Genomic DNA, 26571 nt, shown 5'->3' with positions numbered 1-26571 from the left:
CAATAATAGAAATCTCACTTGCCTTCCCAGGAACTGGACTTCGCCTCGATGATGGTGTGGAATTGACTTGTATTTCCCTGTGACTCCTCTTGGTCGAGTCACTGAGTAGCCTGCATACCGCACCCTGTATTATAAAGATAAGACTGACTGTTGCATTTGCTCCAAATTCAATACTCGCCAAGGCTGAACAATCATGAGCCACAACAGACTCGTCGTCTGTAGTAAGTACAGGTTTCCATTAGCTAGCTAAATAAAGGGAGAAGATTTCAACCAGTTCAGGCTTTGGACAAACTAAGCTACTTTCAGTACATTAAATTTTAATTGAGTAGTCAAATTGATCCTCAGATAAACATCAACATGAGAAATAATGCCCAAGGCCAACAATTTCACAGTTACTTATGGCAAGAACTAGACTTCCTCATTTTCTGTTAGTTACGAGCTTCCAATCCAATTTGCTTTAGTAGAATGGAATCAAACCTCAATCTATCCATTTATCAGGATACCCTAGAGGGCGTGATCATCTCTCCCCCTTCCCTCATGTGAAGAGGGCATGGAATAGTTCCACAGCCAATCCATACTGCCTGGGGTGGGGAGGGGCAGCTTCCCTTCACATGTTGTGTAAAACCCGTCTCCAGGCGATTGCAAAGCTGCTCAACCAAATTAAGGCTTTCAGGGGGCAGGCTTAGAACCAAGTCACAGCAGCAGATAAAATACCCATGCTTTATTTCACTCAGAACACGGCAGGCAGAGCCCTGAGGAGTGTCCACTGCCAAGAAGCTGGATGCATGCACTGTATGCCTGAAGAAATATATCCCCAACCTGTGTGGCAGCACATTCCTGTACCAGGCCAGCCACTACTGTATTATCAACGATGGCAGTTTGTACAACATGCATCAGGTGTTATGAGTTAGATGCTATTACAAGAACTCAATGAATAGAAGAGTCACACCATAGGAAAGTCTGCATGGAAGTTTGTCCATCCCCCTAGCCTTTGGGAAGTGGACTCAAGCCAAGACACCACATCAGTACCTGTTCCAAAGATCGTCATCCTCTCCGCCCCAGCCCCAGAACGCATTAGGAAAGCCATTGATTTTCCGAAACTGTTCCACTGTTAAGCCACTCACTCCACCAAAGAACTCATTATAAGGGAGCCTAAATAAAAGAAAGTGCATTAGTCACAACAGGTGTGAACAGTGTCTCAGGTCAGGGCTGATACAATTGCCTGCTCACAGACTGTCAGAGCAGCCATTCTCCTGGATGCAGCTGAATTAAGCCTTGAGCTATTGGGAAGTTTGCCTCTATTTCTGCTATGTTTACTTGCACAAAACCTGGAAACCAAACTGAAAATAATCTTTTAAAAATCTAGCTATTGGCTTTTTATCCATTATTGCATAAAGGGGGAATATAGTTCCTTACAGATACATATATTTATCCAGCTTGGCTGCAAAGTGTCTTGGCATCTGTCCACATCCATAATAGTTACGGTCATTTTCTGGTATATGGTCCACATCATGAAAGATCAGACAATCCCAGTCCAAGTCCTTCATTGCTTCCCGAAAGCCAATATTGAAGAGCATGGCACGGTTAAATGGTTGGTTACCAGCCTAGGAAATAGAGTTATTTCTCAGAAGAAGCTCAATATACACATTATATATATATATATATACACATATATATATATACACACACACACACACACACACACACACACAATGTACACTGTAAGTACATGTTTGGAAGTCAGTCATTCTTTTCATGGCCTCCTACACAAACTCAAGAGGGGGAAAAAAACCCTTAAATTCTTGCTTTTGTAACCCTCTTGCCCTGGTTTAACAATAGATATATGTGCTAAACAAACCTCATTTATTCTAATACACTTTAATTTCCCAGAAGCTTTCAGAAAGTGCCTGTGTCCAACATAGCATTCAGGTGAATGGCATATTATGAGAAGCTAGGTATTGTACACACATCAACATTAGGCAGTAACCTTTGAAAGCTTATGATATGTACTCTGCCTGATAAACAAAAACACACAGGACACACTTTGGAGAGTGGAATTTACTGTGCAATAACTGGGGGCAGAAGGCAGTAAATAGCCTTTTATATATGGGATGCATTGGGCAGCAAATCAGTCACGCAATAGCAAGTTTCATGTTCCAGTGGTTATTCCCACAGGTGAAGGCTTAGCCTGGAAAAATACATTGCATATACATGGGAAGTGACTCACTTGCTCAATGACATAAAACGCGAACTGTAAACGTTGGCGCTGTAGCATTGGAATAAGGTGCCTAAAGAGAACTGGAAGATGCTCATAACGATTGCGGAATGGTATCAGGATTGCCACCTAAGAGATAGAAGACATCAGGTAGTTGTTATATCTGGAAACCAGCTTTCACTTTGGCAGCCCACAAACCTACAGCTCAGGGCACTGGGTGTGCCTGAAGCCATGTGTATGGGTGTTTATAATCACAGGACCATAGACAGTGTTGATGGAAAAGGACTAACAAATCTAACCCATTTCCTGGGGCTGCCATGAAGGATTATTTTATAGTACACCATACAACATGGAGGAAACAATTGTGTGTTGGCCATTCACTCTCATGCCTCCTTTACTTTGTGCATTTCAGTACTCTAGCTTTTTAAAATAGATACTACTTTGAGAGATTAAGTTTCTTTCAAATATTAACTAAATTTCATGCTGGGTCAGGGGAGAGAGACTGACTGCACTGGAGACTTAAATCCTCTACCAACTGAACAGGTAGAGCACGATTCTCTTACACCATGCTGTTAATGTATCTCCACCCTCACAAGCAGGGAACCCTTCTAGCAAAGAAATCCATGGTCTCCAAGGTCCATGTTACCCTTGGTCTTTCTGGGCTAATTCTTGCACAAAACCAGAGGTAATTTTGGTGATCTGGATACCTATCAGTTAGAAACTAATTCATTACACAAACCACTAAACAGCCATCTGCACACAACACATTTCAGACCTATCAGCTGATCTGGATTTGAACAGTTACAGAGCTGACACGCGCCACATCCCATTAGCAACATACACCCCTCTCCAAAACTTTCTTATAAAAGAAATGAAGTGCTGACCCATCTGTCACTAGGTAACAGGCTCCTGAAGCTACGGGTTTATAGAGGACTGCTGTAGTCAGACAAGAAATACCTATGTTACAGGCAGCCCTACATTATCTGTGATGCAACTAAAGATATTTTTCTTTAGAATGGCAAAATGTAACCATAGCCCAGTTCTTGCCAATACCATTGTTTGTACTCCTTTGTACTGAACAAAGGCATCCCATTTTAATGTAGCTTGTGGCTGTTTTGAGGCTACAGTTTACCTTCCAGCGAGGCAGGCAGTCATCAGGTTTCCAATGGCCTCCTAGCTTGATGTCCGGGTCTTTAGAGAATAATTGATGGATATCCTCCATTCTGATTTCACTCATATTTACATCAATTGGGCCCTCTGTGTACACAATGGAAAGAAGAGGTCAATATTCCAGTCCCAGCAAGAGAAGGTGCATCTCAGGCTTCTCACATATTTCGGTCTCATGGTCCTACATCAGTGTGCATGCTTCTGCCGACTTCACTTTTCATACACTTATTACTAGGGCTGATTGCAAAATGGGTCTTTTCCTGTCAAGTATCAAAAAACTGCCACAGTACCTCATGATCTCATTCTCCTTTATAGGTTGGGCTCCCTAGTCAGACTACATCTCCCATGATGCATCAGGGTCTTCCCTCTTGTAGAGAGGCAGTGCATCATGGGAGACTTTGGTTGTGATGCACAATAGGAGTTGTCGTCTGGCCAGGGAGCCCAGCCTTTAGAAGAGAATGGGAGGATAAGGCACTGCGGCATTTCCAAATCAAAATAACGAGATTCAATGGAAAAAAAAATTGATCTTCAGCAGAAAGTCTTCTCACGGGAAAGTTTCGTTTAATCAAAAGCCAATTTTCAATTTAAAACAGTTGACAAAATTTTTCTAGTTTCTTCTTTCCTCACTAGCATTTGGATTCCCAACACTCCACCTTAGTCACTATTTTCTGACCATAGCTCAAGGAAGAGACACTTTCCCAATTAAATTCAAACTAGGATTTTTAGAGGATAGTTTGGTGGTCCAAATCATTGTATTCCATTGCTCGGTTTCTGGGACAAGTCCAGATTGGCAAATATTGCAGTAACCCCTGTGAAGAGGTAAGGAGCAAGCACTTCTATCATTCCCTTATTAAAAAAAAAAAAAAAAAAAAAAAGTGTCTCAGAGATTGATTCGCTTTGGGAGTCTGGTAAAAGTGATCTACAGCATTTGTGCTTGCAGAACAACATTTCTGCTCATTCCCCACCCTCCTAACATAGCTAAATGAAAGAAGATGCAGTGCATAAGTCAGGAGGTAGAAAAACGGTACTAGAACACACCATCCAAAAACATGCAGGAACAGACAAGGACTCTGGAGCAGTTAGGTAAAGCAGTGAAGATCTCCCAGAAACCCACATGTGGAGATATGAGGATATTCTAGTTATCAGCATAGCTGCCGAATTCCCAAAGACTGCAACGTACACCACACTGGGATGGTGCAGTACCTGTAATAAAACAGTACACTTTTCCTACCTCCTCCCACTCCCACAGGAAACAGGTTTTATAGGTTGTAACCTGGAAGGAGGGGGCAGTATGGAGATGGAGGATAGGGAGGGGAGGAAGATAACGAGTCACAGCACTACTCACTCATAGAAGGGAGTCTCTCGGGACAGGTATGGTTTGGAAAGTAGGTAAAATCTTCAGGAAGAAAAGTTGTGGTTTGCAGAAAGGTTTCACTGTGGTTCAAATCAAGAGGATAATCTAGGGAGGGGAAAAGAAAAAGCTACTTGAGCTATAGGTTTTTCCATTCTCTAATATTCTATTACTAACAAAGCCATTTAGTATCAGAGGGGTAGTAGCCATTTTGGTGCTTTTTACAGATCCAGACTGAGTCCTGTGGCACCTTTAAGACTAACAGATGTATTGGAGCATAAGCTTTCGTGGGTGAATGCCATGCATCCGACAAAGTGAGCATTCACCCACGAAAGCTTATGCTCTAATACATCTGTTAGTCTTAAAGGTGCCACAGGACTCTGTTGCTTTTTTACAAAGCCATTTAGCTGACAATTTCACAACTACAGTGTATTGATGGAACTTCAGCTACAATGAACTGCAGGCATTTCCACACAGCTTTATTCCTTGATAGGTCATGATCAGACTACAGTTTCTCGGCCTGGCCATTTCAACAGACAGCGTGCACATGGCAACAGGTGGACATTTAGGAACTGTCCCAACATTTCTGCTAGGCAGAACAGCTGAGGCTGAAAGGACCACAAGAGAGGCATATGGGCCAAGTTATGCAGAAGGTTAGATTAGACTATCATAATGATCCCTTCCGGTTTTGCAACCTACGAATTATTTGAGTTGCATCTTTTCTCATTAGAAAAGATCAGACTGAAGTAGAAGGTTGGGTGAAGGAGAAGAAAGCACTGCTTGGATCACTTTCCTAAGGGCACACATGCCAACTCCATCTCCAGATCTATCCTCCAAGCCTGGCAACTTCTTTCATGAATGAAAGGTTGCATATCTTGCATAATTCTACTTCTCGTTCTCTTAATATACCGCTTTAATAAAAAAATCCAATGTTAGGTGCAGCCTTTTATTCAGTTAACTAAAAATAAAGAGCAAGTGAGGCTGACACTTCAGCAGGCCATGACTGTATCTGAAGAGCATGTTTCTCCAAAGCAGCTCTCTTATTTCTCAGTTAAGCGTAAAGACATTTATCACTTTGTGAGTTTCATTTATTTTAAAAAGGTTCTGGGCCTCCAGGAAGTGTATTTCTGTTTTCTACAGACAATGCATGCTCCATTCTTTTACAAAGTGTTTCACAAATAGCCACTTTAGGCAACTGCTGAGATCAAAGGGGAAGTTATAATTGCTTTCAAACATTAGGAGAAACTTTTAAATTAGCTGTACCAAACAAGACCCCTAAATCACAATACTGTACCTCTCATAAATTAAGGGTTTGAGGATCAAGACATTCTCTGCAGAATCTGCCTTTTGAGTCAAATGTCATCGCACTTTACAAAAGGGGAAAAAGCCAGGGGACTGGGTTTTATGCCTGCCTCCTTGGAGCTGGCTGGGGACGAGGAGTGAGTGCAGACGTGGGTGACTGGCTCGCTGCCCCCCAAAATGGACCCGATTGAGGGGTCCTGTTCTCTGTACCTACAAGCTCTGTTTTAGACAGTGTTCATGTCATCTAATAAACCTCTGTTTTACTGGCTGGCTAAGAGTCACGTCTGACTGCGAAGTTGGGGTGCAGGACCCTCTGGCTTCCCCAGGACCCTGCCTGGGCAGACTCGCTGTGGGAAGCGCATGGAGGGGCAGAGGATGCTGAATGCTCCAAGGTCAGATCCAGGAAGGTGGAAGCCGTGTGAGCTTCTTGCCCTGAAGAGAGTTCCCCACTTAGAGTTATGGACAAGTCATTTAACACCTCTTTGCTTAACTCGGAGGAAACAGTTCCCAAATTGTGTTAAGTACCGTGCAAAGAGAACAAAAGGACAGTTCCTGTCCCAAAGAGTTTACAGTTTAAACCGAGGCCATACAATACATTGCACATATCATTACATTGTATGATCTGTGAACATCACATGGCCAGAACTGATATTCTTGCTGGACACAATCAGTCTGGATAACTATTTTATAACTCAGGGTTTTTTTAATTTAATTTGTTTTTTAAAATAAACCCCAATTGAAATTAACCTGTGTTAATACCTAAATGATAATCTATTAAAATTAAATAAATGATTATCATGCTGAGTCAATGAACCCTCAAATTTTTATGAATTAAAGGGAGCTGCTTTTTTTAAAAAATTATACACAAAAATCGAGGGGAAAACATTTTTTTATGTCAACTCAAGCCTTAAATAACATCTTCGTGCTAAGCCCCACATTAAGTACCTATATTCTTTTCAGTCATTATAATGGAGCAAACACTGGTATTTACATTTTTCCAAAGCAAGTGCTTTGTGGAAAAAGCTGTTGCCTTAATTACTTTTGGTTCAGTCAAGCTAGCAAGTGTAGCAAGACTATTTTCTTCATTTGGACTATTTCATCTAAAGTTGAAAAACCAACTGGGAATTGAAAAAGCAGGAAAGCTTATTTTCTTCTCCCAATCCATGAATAAAAACCAGGTGGGCAAGGATGAAATCTACCATTTTTTAGAATTAGGAGGTGATGGGGGCCAGATTTATGAAGATATTTAAGCACGTAAAAATGCAGATAGATGCAAACTTGAATTTTCAAAAGAAAATAAGGAAGTTAGGTGCTTAACTTCCATTGGTTTCAACTTTATTGATTTAAATGCGAGTTAGGTACCTCATCTGCTTAAGTGCTTTTGAAAATCCCACGAGGCCTCTATCTGTATCTTTAGGCACCTAAATACTTTGAAAATCTGGCCCATGGTGACCAGAAACATTTATTAAATCTGCTTTAAATACAAAATGTGCTTTGATGCACTTTTTCCCCTTTCTGTATACTGTATATTTAAGGTAGTTTATTTAACTAAAAACCAGTTTTAAAATTCTCTTTTTGTACATTTACTTGAATTTCAATTTCTACCCAAATGCAACTTGACACAAATCCAGAGGGGAAAAAATGTAGTAAAGAATAAATTTGTTAGTAAAAATTATTTTTACATACCTTGTTCACTAAGAACCTGAATAAGTGTTTAAGCTATATAATTGCTTAAATACCTATAGATGTAGTCTAACCACCTTCTAGCAAAACAAAAGTACCTACTTAATTGTAAAAGATATATTTGGTTTCAAAACAACATGTTTTAATGGTTACACCAAACAAAGAAAACAAACTTTTCTTTAGAAAAGTAAAGTACAAATGCAAAACAAGATTAAAAATCAATTATTTAAATCAAAGTTTCCTGCTTGCTGATTTAGATCATGCTTAAAATGGGTGATTAAAATAACTTTGAATAAAATCAATCCATCCTGCACTAAATTAAACTACAATTCACCGTTTCAATATTTCAGGTTCCTTCCTCTCACTACTATATGGCATTCCCGTGCAATTAGCTCAGTTTATCAGAGCGAGTAGTAATTGCACAGTCTTATTCAAAACTAGAAAGTGAAAGAGGCCAAGATGGAATTGCAAATAAACACTGACAGCCCAGGGCATATTATTAGAGTCTAAATGAGCCAATTTATCTTGGACACTTGTTATTGCTATGACAAAACAAATTCCCATTAAAATTACACTGGTAGTACACCCTCCATATCAGGGGTGGCCAAACTGTGGCTCGTGAGCCACATGCAGCTCTTTTACTGTTAAAGTGCAGCTCGCTGAGCCCCCCACAGCCCTCCCATTCTGCACCTATCAGATTAGAGGTGGGGAAGAAGCTTGGGACCTCTACCTTGCAGTGGGGTGGTGGAGTAAGGGCTTCTGCCCAGTGGGAAGGGGGGGGGTCCTTGGACAAAGGCACCGACTTTCCAAACTGCTGGGGGTGCTCAACCCCCAGCTCTGCCCCAGGCTGTGCCCCCACTCCACCCCTTCCCCCAAGGCCCAACCTGATCCCTTCCTGCCCAGTTCTCCCCCTCCCCCGAGTGTGCCATGTCCTCACTCCTCCCTCGCAGAGCCTACTGAACATTGAAACAGCTGATTGTGGCAGGCGCGGGGGGGAGGGGACGCTGATCTGTGGGACCTGCTGGCGAGTGGGAGGCACTGAGGGGATGGGGGAGCTGCCGGTGGGTGCTCAGCATCCATCCTTTTTTCTCCACACCTGGAGCACCCACAGAGTCGGCACCGATGGTCTTGGGGCTTCTGCCCAGCGGGGTGCACCTGCCGGGGCTCGGGGCTTCACAGGGGCAGGGCTGAAGCCCCAAGCCCTGGCCCCCCAGCAGGTGTGTCCCGACTCTCAAACTTCTGAAGATTATCATATGCGGCTCAGAGGGTCACTAAGTTTGGCCACTCCTGCTCTATATCTTGCACCACTTTTCTCAGGTCTCTATCGACAGTATCTTGTACTGATGCATGAAGAGAGTCAACTCCTTTTCTTTATGCCTGGAATGTGTAGCTATTGCCTTTGGTGTCTGACAAAATGCAAGAGGGAAGATAGTTGCTCTCCATCCACCCAACCCCTGTGCATCCAGATTCCCTCATATCCAGAATCTCCAACTGAGCCTCATCCCCCTCGCACTCTGAACCTCCCCTCCCCCCAATGAGCCCCACTCCCTCGAATCTGGACCACCCCGACGAGCCACTCGGATCCCTACCTCACTGAGCTCCAACTAGTTGCACCTGGATCCCCACCCCACTGAACCCCACTCTCTCAGCATCTGAACCCCTCCCACTGAGCTCCTTGCACCCAGACCCCCCTGCCAAGCTCTATTCCTCCCCCTCCCCCCACACATGCACAGACCTCCCCTGCTGAGCCTCAACCATTTTCACCTGGACCCCTTGCAGAGTCCCATTACCGTTGCACCCAGAACCCCCCCAACAAGCTCTTGTGCAACCAGAACCCCTCACTGAGCTGCCTGCACCCAGATTGCCCCACACAGAACCCTCTCTATCCACACCCAGATCCTCCCACACTACCCCCTCCACACTTGGATCCTGCCTTGTTGAGCCAGCCTGCCTGCACGGAGGGGCAGAGCCCTGGGGTGTTCTGGGGCAGGCCCTGTCCTTGCACTGTGTCAGGGTTGGGTGCAGTTTCATAGCTGAGTCCATGTCCCATGGAGGGAGCTGCACAGTGATCTTCCCACCTCTGTGCAGCCAGTGGCCTGTGCTCCCCAATGCCATGCTGGAGTCTCCACATTTATTTGACAAATAAAATTTGCAGAATTTTAAAATATTATGCACAGATTTTTTATGGTTTTTTTTGGGATGCAGAATGCCCTCAAGAGTAATGATATACCATATATGCCAGTAGTTGAATCTTTTTTAATCTGCGGACTCCTAAAAATTTTTGAATCTTAGAAATTCAACCTGTGGTCTGTGGACCCCTATTATGCTTAAATTGCTTAGACTGAAATACGACTGAATAGAATTCAACTATAAATGCTGCACATGCTTGGCATGGCATTTGGCAAATTTTGAGAAAAAAGGCACTAAACGGTGGGCTTCTATGGTGACAACAGTTCTGGGTTTTGATCTGTAGGTGGGGGTATTTACATGTTTTTCTGATTAATCAGAAAAACCAATTCCTTTTCTGAAATCTGAAATTTTATTTTCATAGACACCTTTCGCAGACCCCTTAGATATGGTCTGCAGACCTCCAGGGGTCTGCAGACCACAGGCTGAAAATCACTGGTATACGCCACTGAACACAAAACCAACCAGGTCTCCTGTTTAATAGCCAGCGCTGCGCCATGACCACACAAGGTACGTTAAAGCGCGGCAGCGCTTTAGTGTTGCCAGTGTAGACTAGCCCTGACACGTGAACAATCCCATTCATTTCAGTGGGTGGCAAACCAGACTTTCACAAATTGCAGGGCTCACAAACCAGGAGGGGCCCAAAGAACTAGCTGGGGAGGGGCACAACGGATGTATAAAAGAGATGTGCATGACTTTACCACCACATGGAGCAGTAGAGGAAGGAAGGGATTCAATTGGTTTCTTTTTCTTTAATGTGTGGGCTTAGCTTTCAGAAGTTAGATTAAAACAGATTTTTCCAATTTTCACATATTAAAATAGACTGAACTGAGTTGCCATATCCAGTGGAAATTCTAGTCTTTTAATCAGGTAGTGAAGACTTAAGTATGTGGTGAGCTACCTGTTGCTTGGGTAATTTGTGAATGCATTAACAATTAACTTTACGGTAGAAAAGCTTAAGAAAGGATGTGACCTATCAAACACCACAGCAACTCTCACTCCCTATTTACAAAGGGGAGGCAGAGTGAGGATCCTGGATTTTAGTCATAAAAGTAACATTTCTCCTGTAACACTCTTGACCCACTTGTTCTCCTAGTGAAACCCAGTGACCCTCATGAGGTGTGGTGCTTATCTGAAACTCACTGTTATTCCAGCCTGATACTGCATAAAGGTAGGTCAAAACTTTTGCACAGTGACTCACTTGTTCTGTGTTAACACTGAAAGGAGCAGTTTCAGTTGGACATCAGTTTGCCTAACTCTTAGTTTTAGAAAGAAATGCCTTCAGCGCTTCATTCTAAATGTAAATGGTTACTTATAAAGGGTTTGCTAGTATAGTTTATACCATTTCCTCCGAACAAAATAAGCTATAGAAACAAAGAGGTTTTTTGCCGGTATAACTATGTCTATTTATAGTAGGCACAGCTAGGTTGGTCAGGCGTGGGGGGTGTGCATGTGACCAAATTAGCTACGCTGGTAAAAGTCCTAAATTTGAATTCTTTATGTAGCTAGAAGAGCGAGACACACTATATATTACCTAGACCAGTGGCCCCAAGTTTCTCCTCACTTACAAACTACTTGTTTACAAAATCAGACAAAAATACAAAAGTGTCACAGCACACTATTACTGACAAATTGCTGACTTTTATTTTATAATTATATGGTAAAAATGAGAATCAATTGGAATATAAATATGGTACTTACATTTCAGTGCATGTATATAGAGCAGTATAAACAAGTCATTGGCTGTATGAAATTTTAGTTTGTACTGACTTCGCTAGTGCTTTTTATGTAGCCTGTTGTAAAACTAGGCAAAAATCTATTTGAGTTGATGTACCCCCTGGAAGACCTCTGTGTACCCCTGGTTGAGAACCACTGACCTAGACCATTGGTTCTCAAACTTATTTGATCACAACCCCCTAATTTGTGTCTATAGTTGCTATGGTAAGGTAAGCACACTTTCTAAAAGGAAAATGGAACACCATGTGGGGCTCACCCGAACCCTCCTTTCCCTCCCACCACGCAGAGCTGGCCCGAGCCCTTCCTACCTGCCATAGCCCCATCGCTCATCCCCCCAAACCCTTTTTTGGCAAAACTTGGTATTTGTTCCATTTGCTCTTGCCAACTGATCATCAAAAAAAGTTGGGACAGGGCTTAAAAAGGGGACGGTCCCAGCCAAAACGGGCCATATGATCACCCTCAGCTGTGGTAAGAGCTGCCCAGAGAGCCCAGGCTGCTATGGGAAGCCCCAGATCCTCCACCTGCCCTGTGCAGTGTGCCAGGTGCCTGAGAGCAGCCCCCAACCTGGGTCCCTGCCCCCTGGGGCACGCCGCCTAGAGCAAGTGGAGGGTTTGGGGTTCCTCACAATGGCCCAGGATCCCTAGGCAGCTCTTACCACCACTTGTATCTGGCTTCTGGCCTGGCCAGAGGGGAGCTTGGGGAGAAGGGGAGGAGCAGGGGGCCCCATGGTGAGGGGGACTTGGGGGAACCCAAATGTTCTTTGTGCCCAGGGCCCCCATAAATCTTAATCCACTTCTGCACAGCCGACACTGCTACAGCAATTTTACGTGACACTGCCATCGGTTTGGCTTGGGCTACCTAAATTAAAATACAATTGGGATGGTGTAAGAGGTGACTGGCACCTAAATTCCCTCTCTTCTAGGCTGTTTTTTGTGTGTGTGTGTCCTAGGAACATAACAAAATTGCACTACTTGTCTAAAGAAAAAAAGATAAAAGGATGAAGACCAGATTAAGAGAACTGGCAGGGAAATTCCTTGGGGGAGATTTAAATTTAGGCCACTTTTGGAGGCGGAAGATGGGCATGTATGAAGAGCAATTTGGTTCAAATGGATCACTAAAATACAAAGGTGGTATATCCAAAGCTGTCAAACCAGCATTACATTACAGGGAACACAGTGCAAGCAGTTAAAAATAAAAAAAATAAAAAAGTCGGGGGCTTGTAGTCGGAACCCCTGTATCTACTCCCAATTCTGAAACAAAAACAATTTAGGGCAACTTCAAGTCCTTTCTTGCATGTGAACAGTGAGGCTCATAAGCATATGCATTTCTGTGTTACCCCTTCAAGAAAACAAAATGTGATTTCACAGATGTCACACTGCATCTCTAGAAAGCAGATGAAAGAAAAAGGATGCAACCCATTCTTATCTTGTTTTGTAAATACCTCAGTTACTAGAGGCATCTGAGGAAAGGGCCATATAGACTATTATATTTAGATCACCCTCCATATTATATTATATTATAGAGGGTGACCTAAAAGCAAACTCTCCTCTCGTGTCTACCCATGCATTCATTCCCCTAAGAAAAACTGTTTAGACTGAGTCACTTTCCAATGGTAATGGGAATTCTAATCAAATTGACTTAATTACTAAAAATATACCTGAGTCATTCATGCTGCTGTTCCTCTTGGCATAGGCACTGCGGACCACCTGCTCATAAACCTGAGCTCCTATTGTTCTCATATTCTCACGAATCATGATGCCTTGGGCTTGCATCATGAAGAGGTAGGTGTTCACTGAAAGAAATAACCAGAGAGATTAAATTAGCAGCAAATTTTATAGGTAAGAGAAACTCAAATACTTAACCCTTTTTGGAACTATTCTGCTTCACCTCAGTTTCCTTGAGTCAAGAAGCTCTTTGTGCGGGTGGGGGGGGGGGGGGAGGAGGAGGAGACACATGCCCAAGTTGCCCAATGTGGGATGGGAAAGATCATACAATTTCACAAGGCTACATCTAAGGCATATTTCAAAATATATCTGGAACAATAAAAGGAATTTAAACTATTTAGTCCTAAAATCCAGGACTATATTTTATAGTTAGAGGCTACATTCCTACTAAACCCTGATACCACTGGGTGACGTTTTTAATAAACCAGGAAATACAGGACTTTGTAAGTGGGGGACTTCACTAAGAGTGAATTAAGGGTTTTGGTGCGGATGGTGCACTACAGCCTGATTAGTAACAGAAATCAGCACATAAACATGGAATTTATTCCATTTTCATTAGCCTTGAAGCTCACCTTTAGTCAGTATGTTAGCAAAGCCTGTTAGGATGCTTAGAACTAGACTAGTAAGTAGTAATAACTCTACCTTTACTCATCATGTATCTTTTTACATGTGGCTAAGTCCTCTGCTGCCTTTTGTCTGGTTCCCTTTTGCCTTTTCCAAGGCCCCTATGTATCATGTTTGGACATATGCATTTTTGTGCCACCAGCCATTTTGGACAAAAAGGATTTTTTTAAAAATAGATTTACCCTTACTGGCAGCATTACTAATAAATACAGATGACATATGCCTTTCCTGGCTTTCTGAGGAACATACAGAGAACTTACAGCAGAGCTGTAAGATCTCCTGCTTAGCTGCTCTATCCCAACGAGAGCGCTCTCCCATCGACATCATTAAACCATCCCCAACAAGCAGCAGCAGGTACGTTGGCAGGGAGGCTCATGCCGACATAGCGCTGTCCACATTTACACCAACGGAAGTGCCACTTATGTCTCTCAGTGGGGTGTTTTTTCACACACTGGAGCAACATAAGTTATACCAACAAAAGTGCTAGTTTATACACAGCCACAGTCAATTTCTAAATAAAGTCTATTTGAACAACTGCACCAAGGCCACAGATTATTAATGACAAAGAAGATGTATCCTAGAAGCGAGTTACATTGTAGAGCACAGAAAAGAGCAGAGCATCTCACCCCATAGGCTGCCACTAGCCTGATAGCAGAAACCCCTACCACAAGGAGGGGGTGAGCCATGTGGAATGGAATAAGGGAAACTGGAATAAAGGGCAGGCATGTAATAGTCTGTGAGGGGATTTCTATCTATTTTTAAAGAAAATTGCTAAAAGAATTGTGTAGAAAGAGGAAATTTTATACATGGTCCAAAATTAAAAGACAAATAAGGCTCACTGACAAATTTACGTAGGTTTTGTAAAAAGTGTGGTAAAGAAGTCTACATACATTCTCCTTCTGGTTTTATCTTTCATTTACATTTTTAATATGCTACAATGAATAATTCCACAAAAGGCCGTGGGGTGGCTCAGGAAAATGTGATATAACTTAATATTCTGACCTTCTGATGACTCAGCTGATGAGGCATGGTTTTTGGCAAGTTCCTAGGAGAAGCAGGAGTTTCTGCCATTTGGATAGTGACAGTTTATGGAGTGAGATGCCTTTTTTCCCTTTCTGTGCTTTGTAAAAACTTTTGGACAACTCAGAGAAGAGGGTACAATGACCCAGGTGTCAGCCTTGGCACATAAAAGCTCTCCTCAGTATACATGCCATGGCAGCATTTTAACGTGGCTTGTGTAGTCATGCAGAGCTTGTGCACTGTTCACTGGCACTTTACAGAGCTGAAACTTGCTGTACTCAAGGGGTGTTTTTCCACACCCCTGAGCGAGAAAGTTGCAGTGCTGTAAATTGCCAGTGTAGACAAGCCCTGAGTATCACTGCTCTAAACCATGCGGTCCCATCTTTGCTTTGAGCAAAATTCTATCTAATCAGCATTGTCTCTAATCTGTTTCTCAGCACTTCCGAGGATGGTCACCCCCTTATTTCAAGAGACTGTTTTCCTTATAGCCTAGCAGCCCTCAGTGATAAGTGTCTTCCTCTGTGACTAGAATGTTCCCAATGTCTAAGATCATTACTCTATTTTATCTCTACCCCAGAGGACAATCACCCCTTTTAACCTCAGATAAGATGTACAGCACTTTGAGGGTGAAGCATTATGCAAATACTATGTATTTGTTATAGTATTCCCCAACCCTTTAATCACGTTTCTTGCTAGCTACAAGAAGAATTCATTTTCACTAGTCTTTTCATTGTCAGATCTTCAGTTCCCTTTTGCCACTTTGCATCACAATTCTAATGAGATTTAAAATGTTTGTATTCATTTTTGGGGCTTGAATAGAGGAAAAAACAGACTGTTTGAAAGTAGAGGAAAAATGCAGGTTAAATTAACCTAACACAGGTAAATGATTTAAACAGGCGTATTTAAAAGTGACCCAAGGCCCCCTGAAGCAATGAGATGGAAAAGCTAGAAGGAAAGATGAAAATACTAACAAGTTAAGCAAAGATGACATCATTCATTAAAAAGGAGGCCCTCAGCACAAGGGTGAGCAGTAAACCAACAAAATACCTCTGAACCCAAGGACAAGGACCATACATTTTTGTAACAAGCAACTGGCTTTCTGTAGCAACATACAGCACAAAGGCTTAACTTGGAAAAACAAAGGTTGGCTCATACCAGGAAGCTCCAAAGCTTATTATGCACCCACTCAGTCACTGACAGCACAGGTTAGAAAGGTTACTCTAGGGCAGTGGTTCTATTGGGCCCCTTTCTGAGTCTGATTTGTCTTGCGTACCCCCAAGTTTCACCTCACAAACTACTAGCTTACAAAATCAGACAAAAATACAAAAGTCACAGCACATTATTACTGAAAAAATGCTTACTTTCTCAATGTTACCATACAATTATAAAATAAATTGATTGAAATTTGTACATACATTTCAGAGCAGTATAAACAAGTCATTGTATAACATTTTAGTTTGTATGGACTTCACTAGTGCTTTTTATATAGCCCGCCATAAAAATAGGCAAACGTCTAGATGAGTTGATACACCCCCAGAAGACCTGTGTGTACTCCCAGGCACTAGGGCACTGCACCCACATTCCCCAGTACAAAGTTCTAAAGTGAGGGCATGTCTACACTACAAGCACTACAATGGCCCAGCTGCAGCACTGCAACTACAGCACTGTACCCCTCAAAAGTGGGTAGTTATGTTGATAGCAGAAATCTTCCATTGAGCTAGCTGCGTCTACAGTGGGGGTTAGGTCGACCTAACGATGTCGCATAGGTAAGGCTAAGAATTTTTCAGAGGTCACGGATTCCATGACTTTTCGTGACTTCTGCAGCGGCCGGTACCCCTGGCCCAGGGGTCGCCTGAGCAGCTCAGGCAGCTCTTGAGACAGTCACACTGGCCACTGCTGGGGCAGTCGCAGGCCACCGCCTCCCACCTCCCGCAGAAGCAGGATTTTGGGTGTGGGAGGAGACTCTGGGTAGCGCTTACCGTGGGGGGGTCCCCAGAAGCAGTGACACCCCACTCCCTCAGCTCCTAGGCGGAGGCGTGGCCAGGCAGCTATACACGCTGCCTCCACCTGCAAGCACCACCCCCGCAGCTCCCATTGGCCGTGGTTCCTGGCCAATGGGAGTTGCGGAGCCAACGCTTGTAGTGGAGGCAGTGTGCAGAGATGCCTGGCCACACCTCCGCCTAGGAACTGAGAGACAGGAATGTCGCCGCTACCAGGGATGCGACTCCCTTTCCCCCAAGCACTCACAGTGCCCTCCGGGCCAGCCCCCCAGAGATTTAGTCAGGGGTATATAGTGTAAGTCATGGACGGATCACAAGCCGTGAATTTTTGTTTACTGCCCGTGACCGGTCCATGACTTTTACTAAAAATACCCATGACTAAAATCATGGGCAGCGAGTATAATAGGCCAGGGGAGAATCTGCCTCCCCCAGCGCTGCTGAAGCAGCCAGACCCCTGGTTGCGGGGTTTGGTGACACAGTTTTTGCCTCATTATGCCCCATGCAGATTCCAGGTTTGCCTCCTCAGCCGCCCTGCTGGGGCCAGGGGAGTGGCGCCTATCCTGCAGCCCCAGAACTCTCGTTGTATAAAAAATGCTGCCATTATTAGGAACCTTAAAATTATCCATAACTGGGACATGCGATTTGTTCAGATTACAGGAAGCCATATTAAGCACTGCAGTCTTTATCCATATAAAGCACTTAAACAACTTCAACGGGAGTCATGGTTGTTCAGCAGGTCATGATCAAGCCCAGAGATAGCCATGCTTAAGTCTTCAATAAGGAATTTCTGAACTGCACTCAAACCTCCCCAATAGAAGTTATTAGCTTCCAAGTGGAGTTTCAAAGTTACTGATTTTGACCTATAAAACGGTGAGTAATTTGGGACTTTTCTACTTACAGACTGCTTCTCTCCATGCAAAACTGGCACAGCTATGATCAGCAGAAGAACTCAAGCTACCAAATATCCTGTTGCTGTTTTGTCTACAAAAGAATGTGCATATGTACATATGCAGTTGCAGTGCTTGTTCAGGTTGAACTATGCTTCAGCTATGCAGTAATTCTTCTTGGAATGAGATCTTGTTGATCTAATGCAGGGGTAGTCTAAAACAGGCAGATCACAGGCCAAATCAAGATCACTAGATGCTTCTGAATAGACTCTGAAATCTTATTTATTTATTATCATTATTGTTATTTTATTATTTTCTTGAGTCTGGACCTTGACTATACCCTTGACTTAGAAATCTGGGCCTTCACAAAAAATAAACTATCCCTGATCTAATGGTTCATACAGGATTATTACTATTAATTATGTTTGCATAGTGCTTTTCATCTCATAGCAACACCAAGTAATTTACAAGCTATATTTATACCAAAGGTGGCAGACAACTAATATACATCACGTTGCATGACAATGGAGGGAGAGAGATGCTGGCTAAGGCCAACTTGGCTGGGATTTATAAATATGGATCCAGATTTATCAAACTTTAGTCTTAATGTCATTTAAGGCATCCAACTGCAGCTAGAAATCCCCACTCTTGAGATGTGACAGTATGGTAGATCTCAGAAAGAGAGAGAGAGAGAGAGAGAGCGCGAGCGCCTTATAAGCTTATAACAAAGGAAAGAATGGCCATGGCCCAAGAACTACAGACACTAGTTTTTGCTACGAAACTAAAGATAGATGGGAATAGCTTTAACTGTGAGACAAAGCCCAATTACATAGTCAATGCTGCAGGCTGCCTGTAATAACTTTTCAGTTGGTCTTTTAGTAGCCCTTCTAACAAAGAAATAGAATAACCTCTTCTCATGGGAAATGAATTTAACTTCACTATAAAGATACGCCAACAGTGGGAAACTTTCCAGTTCAGAGGCTTATTAGGAAGAGGTCCTGCTAACCAGTCTATGCAAGAAGGGATAAGAGTCCAGTGACAGTCACTGTCTGTTAGCACGTTTCTGAAATAGGAAGAGGAAAGAAATGCTTTCTTTAGTGTTTCATTGTTGGGAGGAAACAGTAAGAACATCTAGTTTGTTTTATTAATGAAATAATGCACTCAGCAGCAGATGGTATGAAGATAAAAATACAGCAGGAACTGCTAGACAACAGCCAGGAAGGGTGCAGGGGGGGAATTCAGTTAACAGACAGCAACCTGAGAGAATCAAAGGGGTGGGTTCACACACTACAGAAACAGTTATCAGCTTGGAGTACTGGAGCCCGATGTTTCCTGATGAGACAATCTTCCCAGATTACTCTTAAAAAAAAAAAAAACTAAAACCATGACCAACACAAAAGCATGCAGTATGGTTTAGGGGCGCTCGTATCAACCTCTGTTTCTACAGTATCTGACATTCTTCCTGATTTGTAAGTAGGCCTGAAAGCCTTGTTTAATGCATATGGACCACTTCTGAATTAACAAAAAATATTCTAATCAAGCTATGTTAACTTTTTCAGGAAAACTAGGGTTTATGGAATGCTATTCACCTGCGTTCCAGAACGTAACTGGTGACCAATCCCAACGGTCATCTAGGAACAAGTCTGACAGTAAGCTCCAGAAATTACTGACCCTAAGAGGATAAGCTCTTCAGGGCAAGGGCCATCTTTTTCTTACATGTTTGTCAAGCGTCTAGCACAACATGACCCTGACCCATCATTGCGGCTCCTTGGCACTACCGCAGTACAAAGATTGAACTCCACTTTTGGAAATAATTCAAAGCTGACAATATTACACAAAATATTGCACTCAGCAGTACACATGCAATATGCTAAAGAATCTGAAAAACAGATCTCTTAATTCATTTTATTAATACTAATGTGTATTACAGTAGCATAGAAGCTCCAATCATGATCAGGACACCATTGTTTTTGTCCACTGACTAGTACAGATAGACATTTTCCCTGATGCAAAGACCTTGTAATGTGGCTTAAAAGAGACAAACGGATGTAATAACCTACAGAGCCTTCTCTACAGCGAATCTTTTGTTAAACTCTTCCAGCAGCATTCTACCCCCACTGCAGCTCCATTGGTGGTAGCAGCGGTGAGAGCTTTTACCGAAGCTCAGCACAGACAAGGCCTTAAATAACTGTGCAATTCCTATGACTGTTAGACTACCAAGAGCACAGAGTGGGCACTGAGCGATTAGGAGGCTGGATTTTTTTTTTTAAATTTTCCCTCCCCATATTGTACATGCAAAGATACACCAACAATTCTACTGGCCCTCTATCTAATGTAGATAAGAAGAAAAGTATTCTCCAACTATGCAGCTGCAAAAACATGCAGTTTTATAGGTCTTGAATTTATATTAATTTTAGAGAACAAATGCTTATTCTTAAATGTGGTAACATTGGTATCACCCCTTTATCTACCATTTATTAATAAGTTATTCCTTGCTGAACAATTTATAGCACTAGCTAGGCTAAAAATTAACAGCGCAGAAGCACCACACGCAAGTAATTACAAAACATTTACCCAGAACTGGCAAGTTTTCAAACTGCACATGTATGGATTGACTGAAGAAACAGATTAGACATCATAAAGTATTGCTTAACCAGAAATTGAGTATTGAGTATTTCTCTATATATACTATCTCAGAAATGTGAAAGTATATTGAGGCTGCAAAAGAGGATTTGTAGATTTTTTTTAAGACTAGAAGGGACCTACGATCATGTAGGCTGACCTCCCGCAAAACACAAGCCATAGACTGTCACACAGGAATTCCTGCATCCAGCCCATACCTTCTGGTTGAGTTACAGCATTTTGTTTTTAAACCAAAGACCTCCAGTCTTGGTTTACAATCTTCAAGTGATGAAGAATGTACAACAACTCACAGTAAGTTGTTCCAGTGGTTAATTGGGATGATTTAACTTCAAGAGAACTAGCTTCTAAAATACATACTGTTCATTTGAGTGTGCCTTTCATCCATGGACCTCAAAGTTGCATATATTAAATCTCAATCTCTGAGGTAGCTGAGTTGTTATATGATTAACCATATAAACTGGGAGCCAGAATTCTAATCCTAGCTCTGATACATACTTGATGTGTGGTCCCAGGTAAGTAATCCCCCAAGGGTAAACAATGTCCTGGATCTTCCATCTATAAGATATGGGAATAACTACTCCTTGCCATAAATCAGTATGCTCAGACAGTGCTATAAGGTGTAGCTGTTTTTAACATCTTATTAGCTAAGTGTATACTGTCATTTTCTGAATGGCAAACAGGCACATAATTTAAACTACTTGTCTACTGTCAGTACCAAGCCAGTCAGAAATAAAACCCAGTCTGATTCCCAGTCTCCTGCTGTAATTACTAAACCTTTTCTCACGAAAAGTGATACACCTGGGAGGAAAAAAATATGGAGCACATCAACCAACATTTGCCTAAATTAATGATTACCCTTCCTAGCAAAAAGAATGAGGAGTACTTGTGGCACCTTCGAGACTAGCAAATTTATGTGGGCATAAGCTTTCATGGGCTAAAACCCACTTCATCAGATGCATGCCTTCCTAGCAAGAATTGGATTCTCTTATTTTAAGGTAATTAGAGCTCATGAAGAGACGCAATTCCACATTAGCTTGTCTCTTCTTTACATTCCTTCCCTCCCCCTTCACAACTATCCAGATGTCGTTGTCTCTCCATTTACTGTAATCAATCAAGGAGAGAGTTAAGAGACCAGACTAACTTCTTGCTAGGGTCTCTCTTTCCCCAGGCCGGTAACCCTCTCTCTAAGAGGAAGGAGTACTTGTGGCACCTTAGAGACTAACAAATTTATTAGAGCATAAGCTTTCGTGGACTACAGCCCACTTCTTCGGATGCATCCGAAGAAGTGGGCTGTAGTCCACGAAAGCTTATGCTCTAATAAATTTGTTAGTCTCTAAGGTGCCACAAGTACTCCTGTTCTTCTTTTTGCGGATACAGACTAACACGGCTGTTACTCTGAAACTTCTAAGAGGAAGGGAGGCATCAACTGCGGATCCGATTTTCCACTAAGCCAAGAAAAGTAATGCTACTGTGTCCAATTAGGACTTATGGGCATTACACAGTTAAGTCTATAATGCCACAGACTCTCTCTTCAATGAGCTTAGTACCAATATCAGTAACCAACACCTTATCTCTTCTTAACGTGGCACCACCTACTTACTGAGAACCTGAACCCTGGCAAATGCTTACAGTTCAGCCTGTAGGAAACAACAGCAAGAGCCGCATCAGAGTCCCAACCACCACCTCAGAACTGCTTTTATTTTAAGACCGTCATAAATCCGTCATTCACTGAGCACTGATTCCTCACTATCCTTAGGCAGAGTGGGATCTTTACTTAATTTACAGAGCCATATGCTTTCAACAAACAAGTTTCTGGGGAGAAAGAGAGGGACTCATGCCCTCCCTTAAATGCAAGAGATCCAACTAGTTAGTTCCTACTCCCACCCCCATTCCTTGGGCCAGAAAGTGGCAAGAATGCCAGAGGCAAAAACCTTTTAAGAGAGCAGCAAATGCCACTAAAGGAATGCTCAGATCAATCCACAGTCAGCCTCAACTAGATCTAAGAAGGGGTCTCCTGGACTCCTGGACCAGGGGAGCGTGTATGTATAACGTCATTCATTCCCCTCCCCAAAACAAGAATGCCTAAAAACATGGTGCTGTCTTTCAGTTTCACCTTCAAGTTCCAGATACCAAGAAAATCATACTTGGAGGAGGCTAAATTTGAGCTATTTCCTGCACTTCTTCAAAATAAAACCACTACATTTATTTACATGGTGTTTCTAGCTGTGCTGACCTTTGCAGGCCCAAAATTCAGACACTCTAGAGCAGGCTGCTACATCCAGGGAAGAATAGACAATAAAAATCATTTTCTTAAAAATTTAAAGCCACTATCTATATCACATTCAATTTAAAGAAAAATAGCATTTGGACTGGTTAGTTCTTTAAATTAGAAAAAGATTACCTATGCTCAGGAGAGATTACAAATTATTTTTAGCCTGGAAGATTTTAAACAGAATAATGGGTTTATCTGGTTTGGTGGATTAAATAAAGCCTTGCCATCTAATCCAATCCTAGCTTCCTAACCAAGTTTTAGAACCCCAGCCATAAGAATTAAAGAGTTTATGGCATGCAGTCATTTGGGACATTCCACATTTCTCAGACAGGAGTAAGATACTTGATATACTTCTCAGCAGTGCAGTTTCAATTCACTACTGGTGAAGACAAAATGAATCTAAGCTATTAACACAACAAACTAGGAGCTGTGGCTGCAACTCCATTCTTATGGAGGCCAAATGTGTGTGTTTCTGGTCAGTCATCAGATAATAGGTGTCTCACCCCTACTGGGGTCTAGGTTTAATTCAAATTCTGATTAAGATCTTTTACCTAATGAGAAAACTATAGACTTGACTGATTAACATTCAAGTCTCATGCAAGAATGTTAAAGTTAATAATGCAAAAGGAAAGCACACCCCTAAATTCTCCAGTGCAAGTGCAAGGCTTGCAATTAATTTTTTTTTTTTAAAAACATGGAAATGGAACATATCTGCTCTACAGTCACTGAAACACACATGGGATCACACAATGACATTTTAACGAGTAGAACCAGGCCCTAAAAATATTTGAATATTCTTTCCATCTCCAAAACTTGGGTTTACAGATCCAGAGATTCTAGGACTGGAAGGGACCTCGAGAGGTCATCGAGTCCAGTCCCCTGCCCTCATGGCAGGACCAAATACTGTCTAGACCATCCCTGATAGACATTTATCTAACCTACTCTTAAATATCTCCCGAGATGGAGATTCCACAACCTCCATAGGCAGTTTATTCCAGTGTTTAACCACCCTGACAGTTAGGAACTTTTTCCTAATGTCCAACCTAAACCTCCCTTGCTGCAGTTTAAGCCCATTGCTTCTTGTTCTATCCTTAGAGGCTAAGGTGAACAAGTTTTCTCCCTCCTCCTTGTGAAAAATTCTGTGCCAAAGCCAAAAGGGATTGTGAGGCAATGTGCACAGCTTGGAGTGTTGCACTGTTTGCCTCCAGTGTGGCAAAACTGAAGAAAATTTGAGATTCAGCCTCTAACTTCAACATCAACTCAGTGTGCAGCAGCAGTCAAAAAAGTGAACAGAATGTTAGGAATCATTAAGAAAGGGATAGATAATAAAACAGAAAATAGCATATTACTTATATATAAATCCATGGTACGCCCACATCTGGAATACTGTGTGCAGATGTGGTTGCCCCATCTCAAAAAAGATATACTGAATTGGAAAAGGTTCAGAAACGGGCAACAAAAATGGTTAGGGGTATGGAACAGCTGCTGTATGAGGAGAGATAAATAAGACTGGAACTTTTCAGCTTGGAAAACAGATAACTAAGGGGGGATATGATAGAGGTCTATAAAATCATGACTGGTGTGGAGAAAGCAAATAAGGAAGTGTTATTTACTCCTCCTCATAACTCAAGAACTAGGGGTCACCAACTGAAATCAATAGGCAGCTGGTTTAAAACAAACAAAAGGAAGTATTTCTTCACACAACGCACAGTCAACCTGTAGAACTCTTTGTCAGAGGATGTAGTGAAGGCCAAGACTATAACAGGGTTCAAAAAAGAATTAGATAAATTCATAGAGGATAGGTTCATCAATGGCTATTAGCCAGAAGGGGCAGGGATGGTGTCCCTAGCCTCTGTTTGCCAGAACCTGGGAATGGGCGGCAGGGGATGGGTCACTTGATTACCCATTCTGTTCATTCCCTCTGGGGCACCTGGCACTGGCCACTGTCAGAAGACAGGATACTGGGCTAGATGGACCTTTGGTCTGACCCAGTATGGCCATTCTTATGTTGTGGTTCATATGTAGTGTCAACACTATTCCTATTTCACAGAAACAGGTTTATTCCCTAAAAGCAATATAAAAATCTAAAACAAAAAAAAAATCTCCTGCCAAGGTTTTAAACCCTCATACTGGGGCTAAAGAGTCAAGACACAACTGCGACATGGAGCTCAATATTTCAGATAAGATTCTGATTTCAAGGCAGATGCAATTAACCTAGTAAAACTTAGTATAGCTTCAAGGCTGCTTTATGGTAATGGGACTTTTTTTATCTTAACTGCACCTAATGACTCATCTTCCCCTTATTATTTACTTTAGTCATTGTTCAACATGGTGGAAAATAAAAGTGACATTTCAATATGCATTTTTTCTAAACCTTTTCAGTCCTCCGGCTTGAAATTTGTTAAGTTTCACTGTTGGATTCACACCACTTCCAATTTTTTGAGGGATTTGTTTGGTTTTTTTTTTAAATCACATGGATGACTGTGCCAACAGCTTGGTGCCCCTCGTCAAAAAAATGGGTCACTTATTTTTCACAATACAGTAGAAGTTTCCTGTTGGGAAGACATTCTCCACAGAATGTCAGAACTAAAACTGCAGAGTGAACCTATGGCCCAAAACAATTTCAGACTTCTGGTCTACTTCACTACAGCAGTTTCCTGTAAGCAAGGTCCATTATACTTATGGAAAGTTTAAAAAAAAGTTTGGCTTCAAAACAAAAGAACGCATTTAACAATGTATTGAGGTCAACAGACTAAGTTACTTCTAGATTTAAAATCAAACAATTGTGTCCCAATGCAGCTACAAAAATCATACAAAGTACCCAGACACTGCATAAGATTTCAGAGGGATTCTTATTGTCTGACATTAAAAACTGCAACACTGTAACAAAACTGCTGCAACTGCTATAACAGGAGAAAGATGCAACCTTGATGCTCTGGTATCAAGGCTGCCATTTCACATGATTCATATAAAAACATGTGGTTATGTGATAGGTGTTTATATTAGGCTTTATCAGGAATTATTTATGTAGACTTTGGATAACTTTAAAATATTTCTTCCACCGGGTGGCAAACAGCTGATAGAGATGGCATTATTCAGAAGGTCCAACTTACTGCTAAAGGACAGAGTTGCTATTTGGTCAAGAAGAAGTTATTCTTCTACCCATGGTGAATTTCTTTATCCCTTCTGGTTAACAAATGCACCAGACATTCATTTGCAGGAAAGCAGAGATCAGGACCAGCCAGACCCAAGTTTAAGCTGCTTAATTTCAGGTGAACGAGGACTGCGCTCTAGACCAGAACTAATATGATAGCTGGGTCCTTATTTCTGAACTGCCTATTTTGTGAGAACATTCAGAAAAAGGGAAATTTTATGGGGATACAAAGTTGTCTGTGTACGAAGCCCATGTTCTCAGGAATTTTGTAAGCGCAAAAGGTAGTATAAGCACAAGCTGTTATTGTTATACAGGAAGGCAATGTTTATTTAAAAAACTTCCAGTTCAACTTTTAGTATTGAGAAAGTGATCTTTCCATTTTAGGTTCAATGATTCCAATTCCATTAGCAGGTTTTCAATGTCAAAATAAGATCCATGTGAATGTAATTTACAAAGCTTACTCAACAGATATCCTTACTTTCATGGCTGAAACAATGTTTTTTGTTTGTTTGTTTCCAACCCCTTTGGGGAAGGTGGAGAGGAGGAATGGAAAAGAGATGAGGTTCTCTCTCTCCTCCCCCAACGATAGACAGACAGTCTTTTAA

General features: G+C 42.0%; 1 protein-coding gene across 1 annotated transcript in view; it reads right to left on the bottom strand.

The window, feature by feature from the left end:
• The window catches only part of B4GALT5 (beta-1,4-galactosyltransferase 5), a 62346-nt gene that overhangs the window by 6128 nt on the left and 29647 nt on the right, over positions 1–26571 (bottom strand). Inside the window, exons 2-8 of the mRNA XM_054045714.1 lie at positions 13300–13434; positions 4728–4841; positions 3348–3472; positions 2228–2344; positions 1417–1604; positions 1030–1152; positions 23–124 (exon numbers count right to left, since the gene is read on the bottom strand). Coding sequence (XP_053901689.1) covers positions 23–124; positions 1030–1152; positions 1417–1604; positions 2228–2344; positions 3348–3472; positions 4728–4841; positions 13300–13434 — 904 coding nt within the window. The remainder of the gene's footprint in view (positions 1–22; positions 125–1029; positions 1153–1416; positions 1605–2227; positions 2345–3347; positions 3473–4727; positions 4842–13299; positions 13435–26571) is intronic.

Source organism: Malaclemys terrapin, chromosome 12 (assembly GCF_027887155.1).
Source record: "Malaclemys terrapin pileata isolate rMalTer1 chromosome 12, rMalTer1.hap1, whole genome shotgun sequence".
Classification (NCBI taxonomy): Eukaryota; Metazoa; Chordata; order Testudines; family Emydidae; genus Malaclemys; species Malaclemys terrapin.
This window is presented reverse-complemented; position numbering and strand designations above follow the sequence as displayed.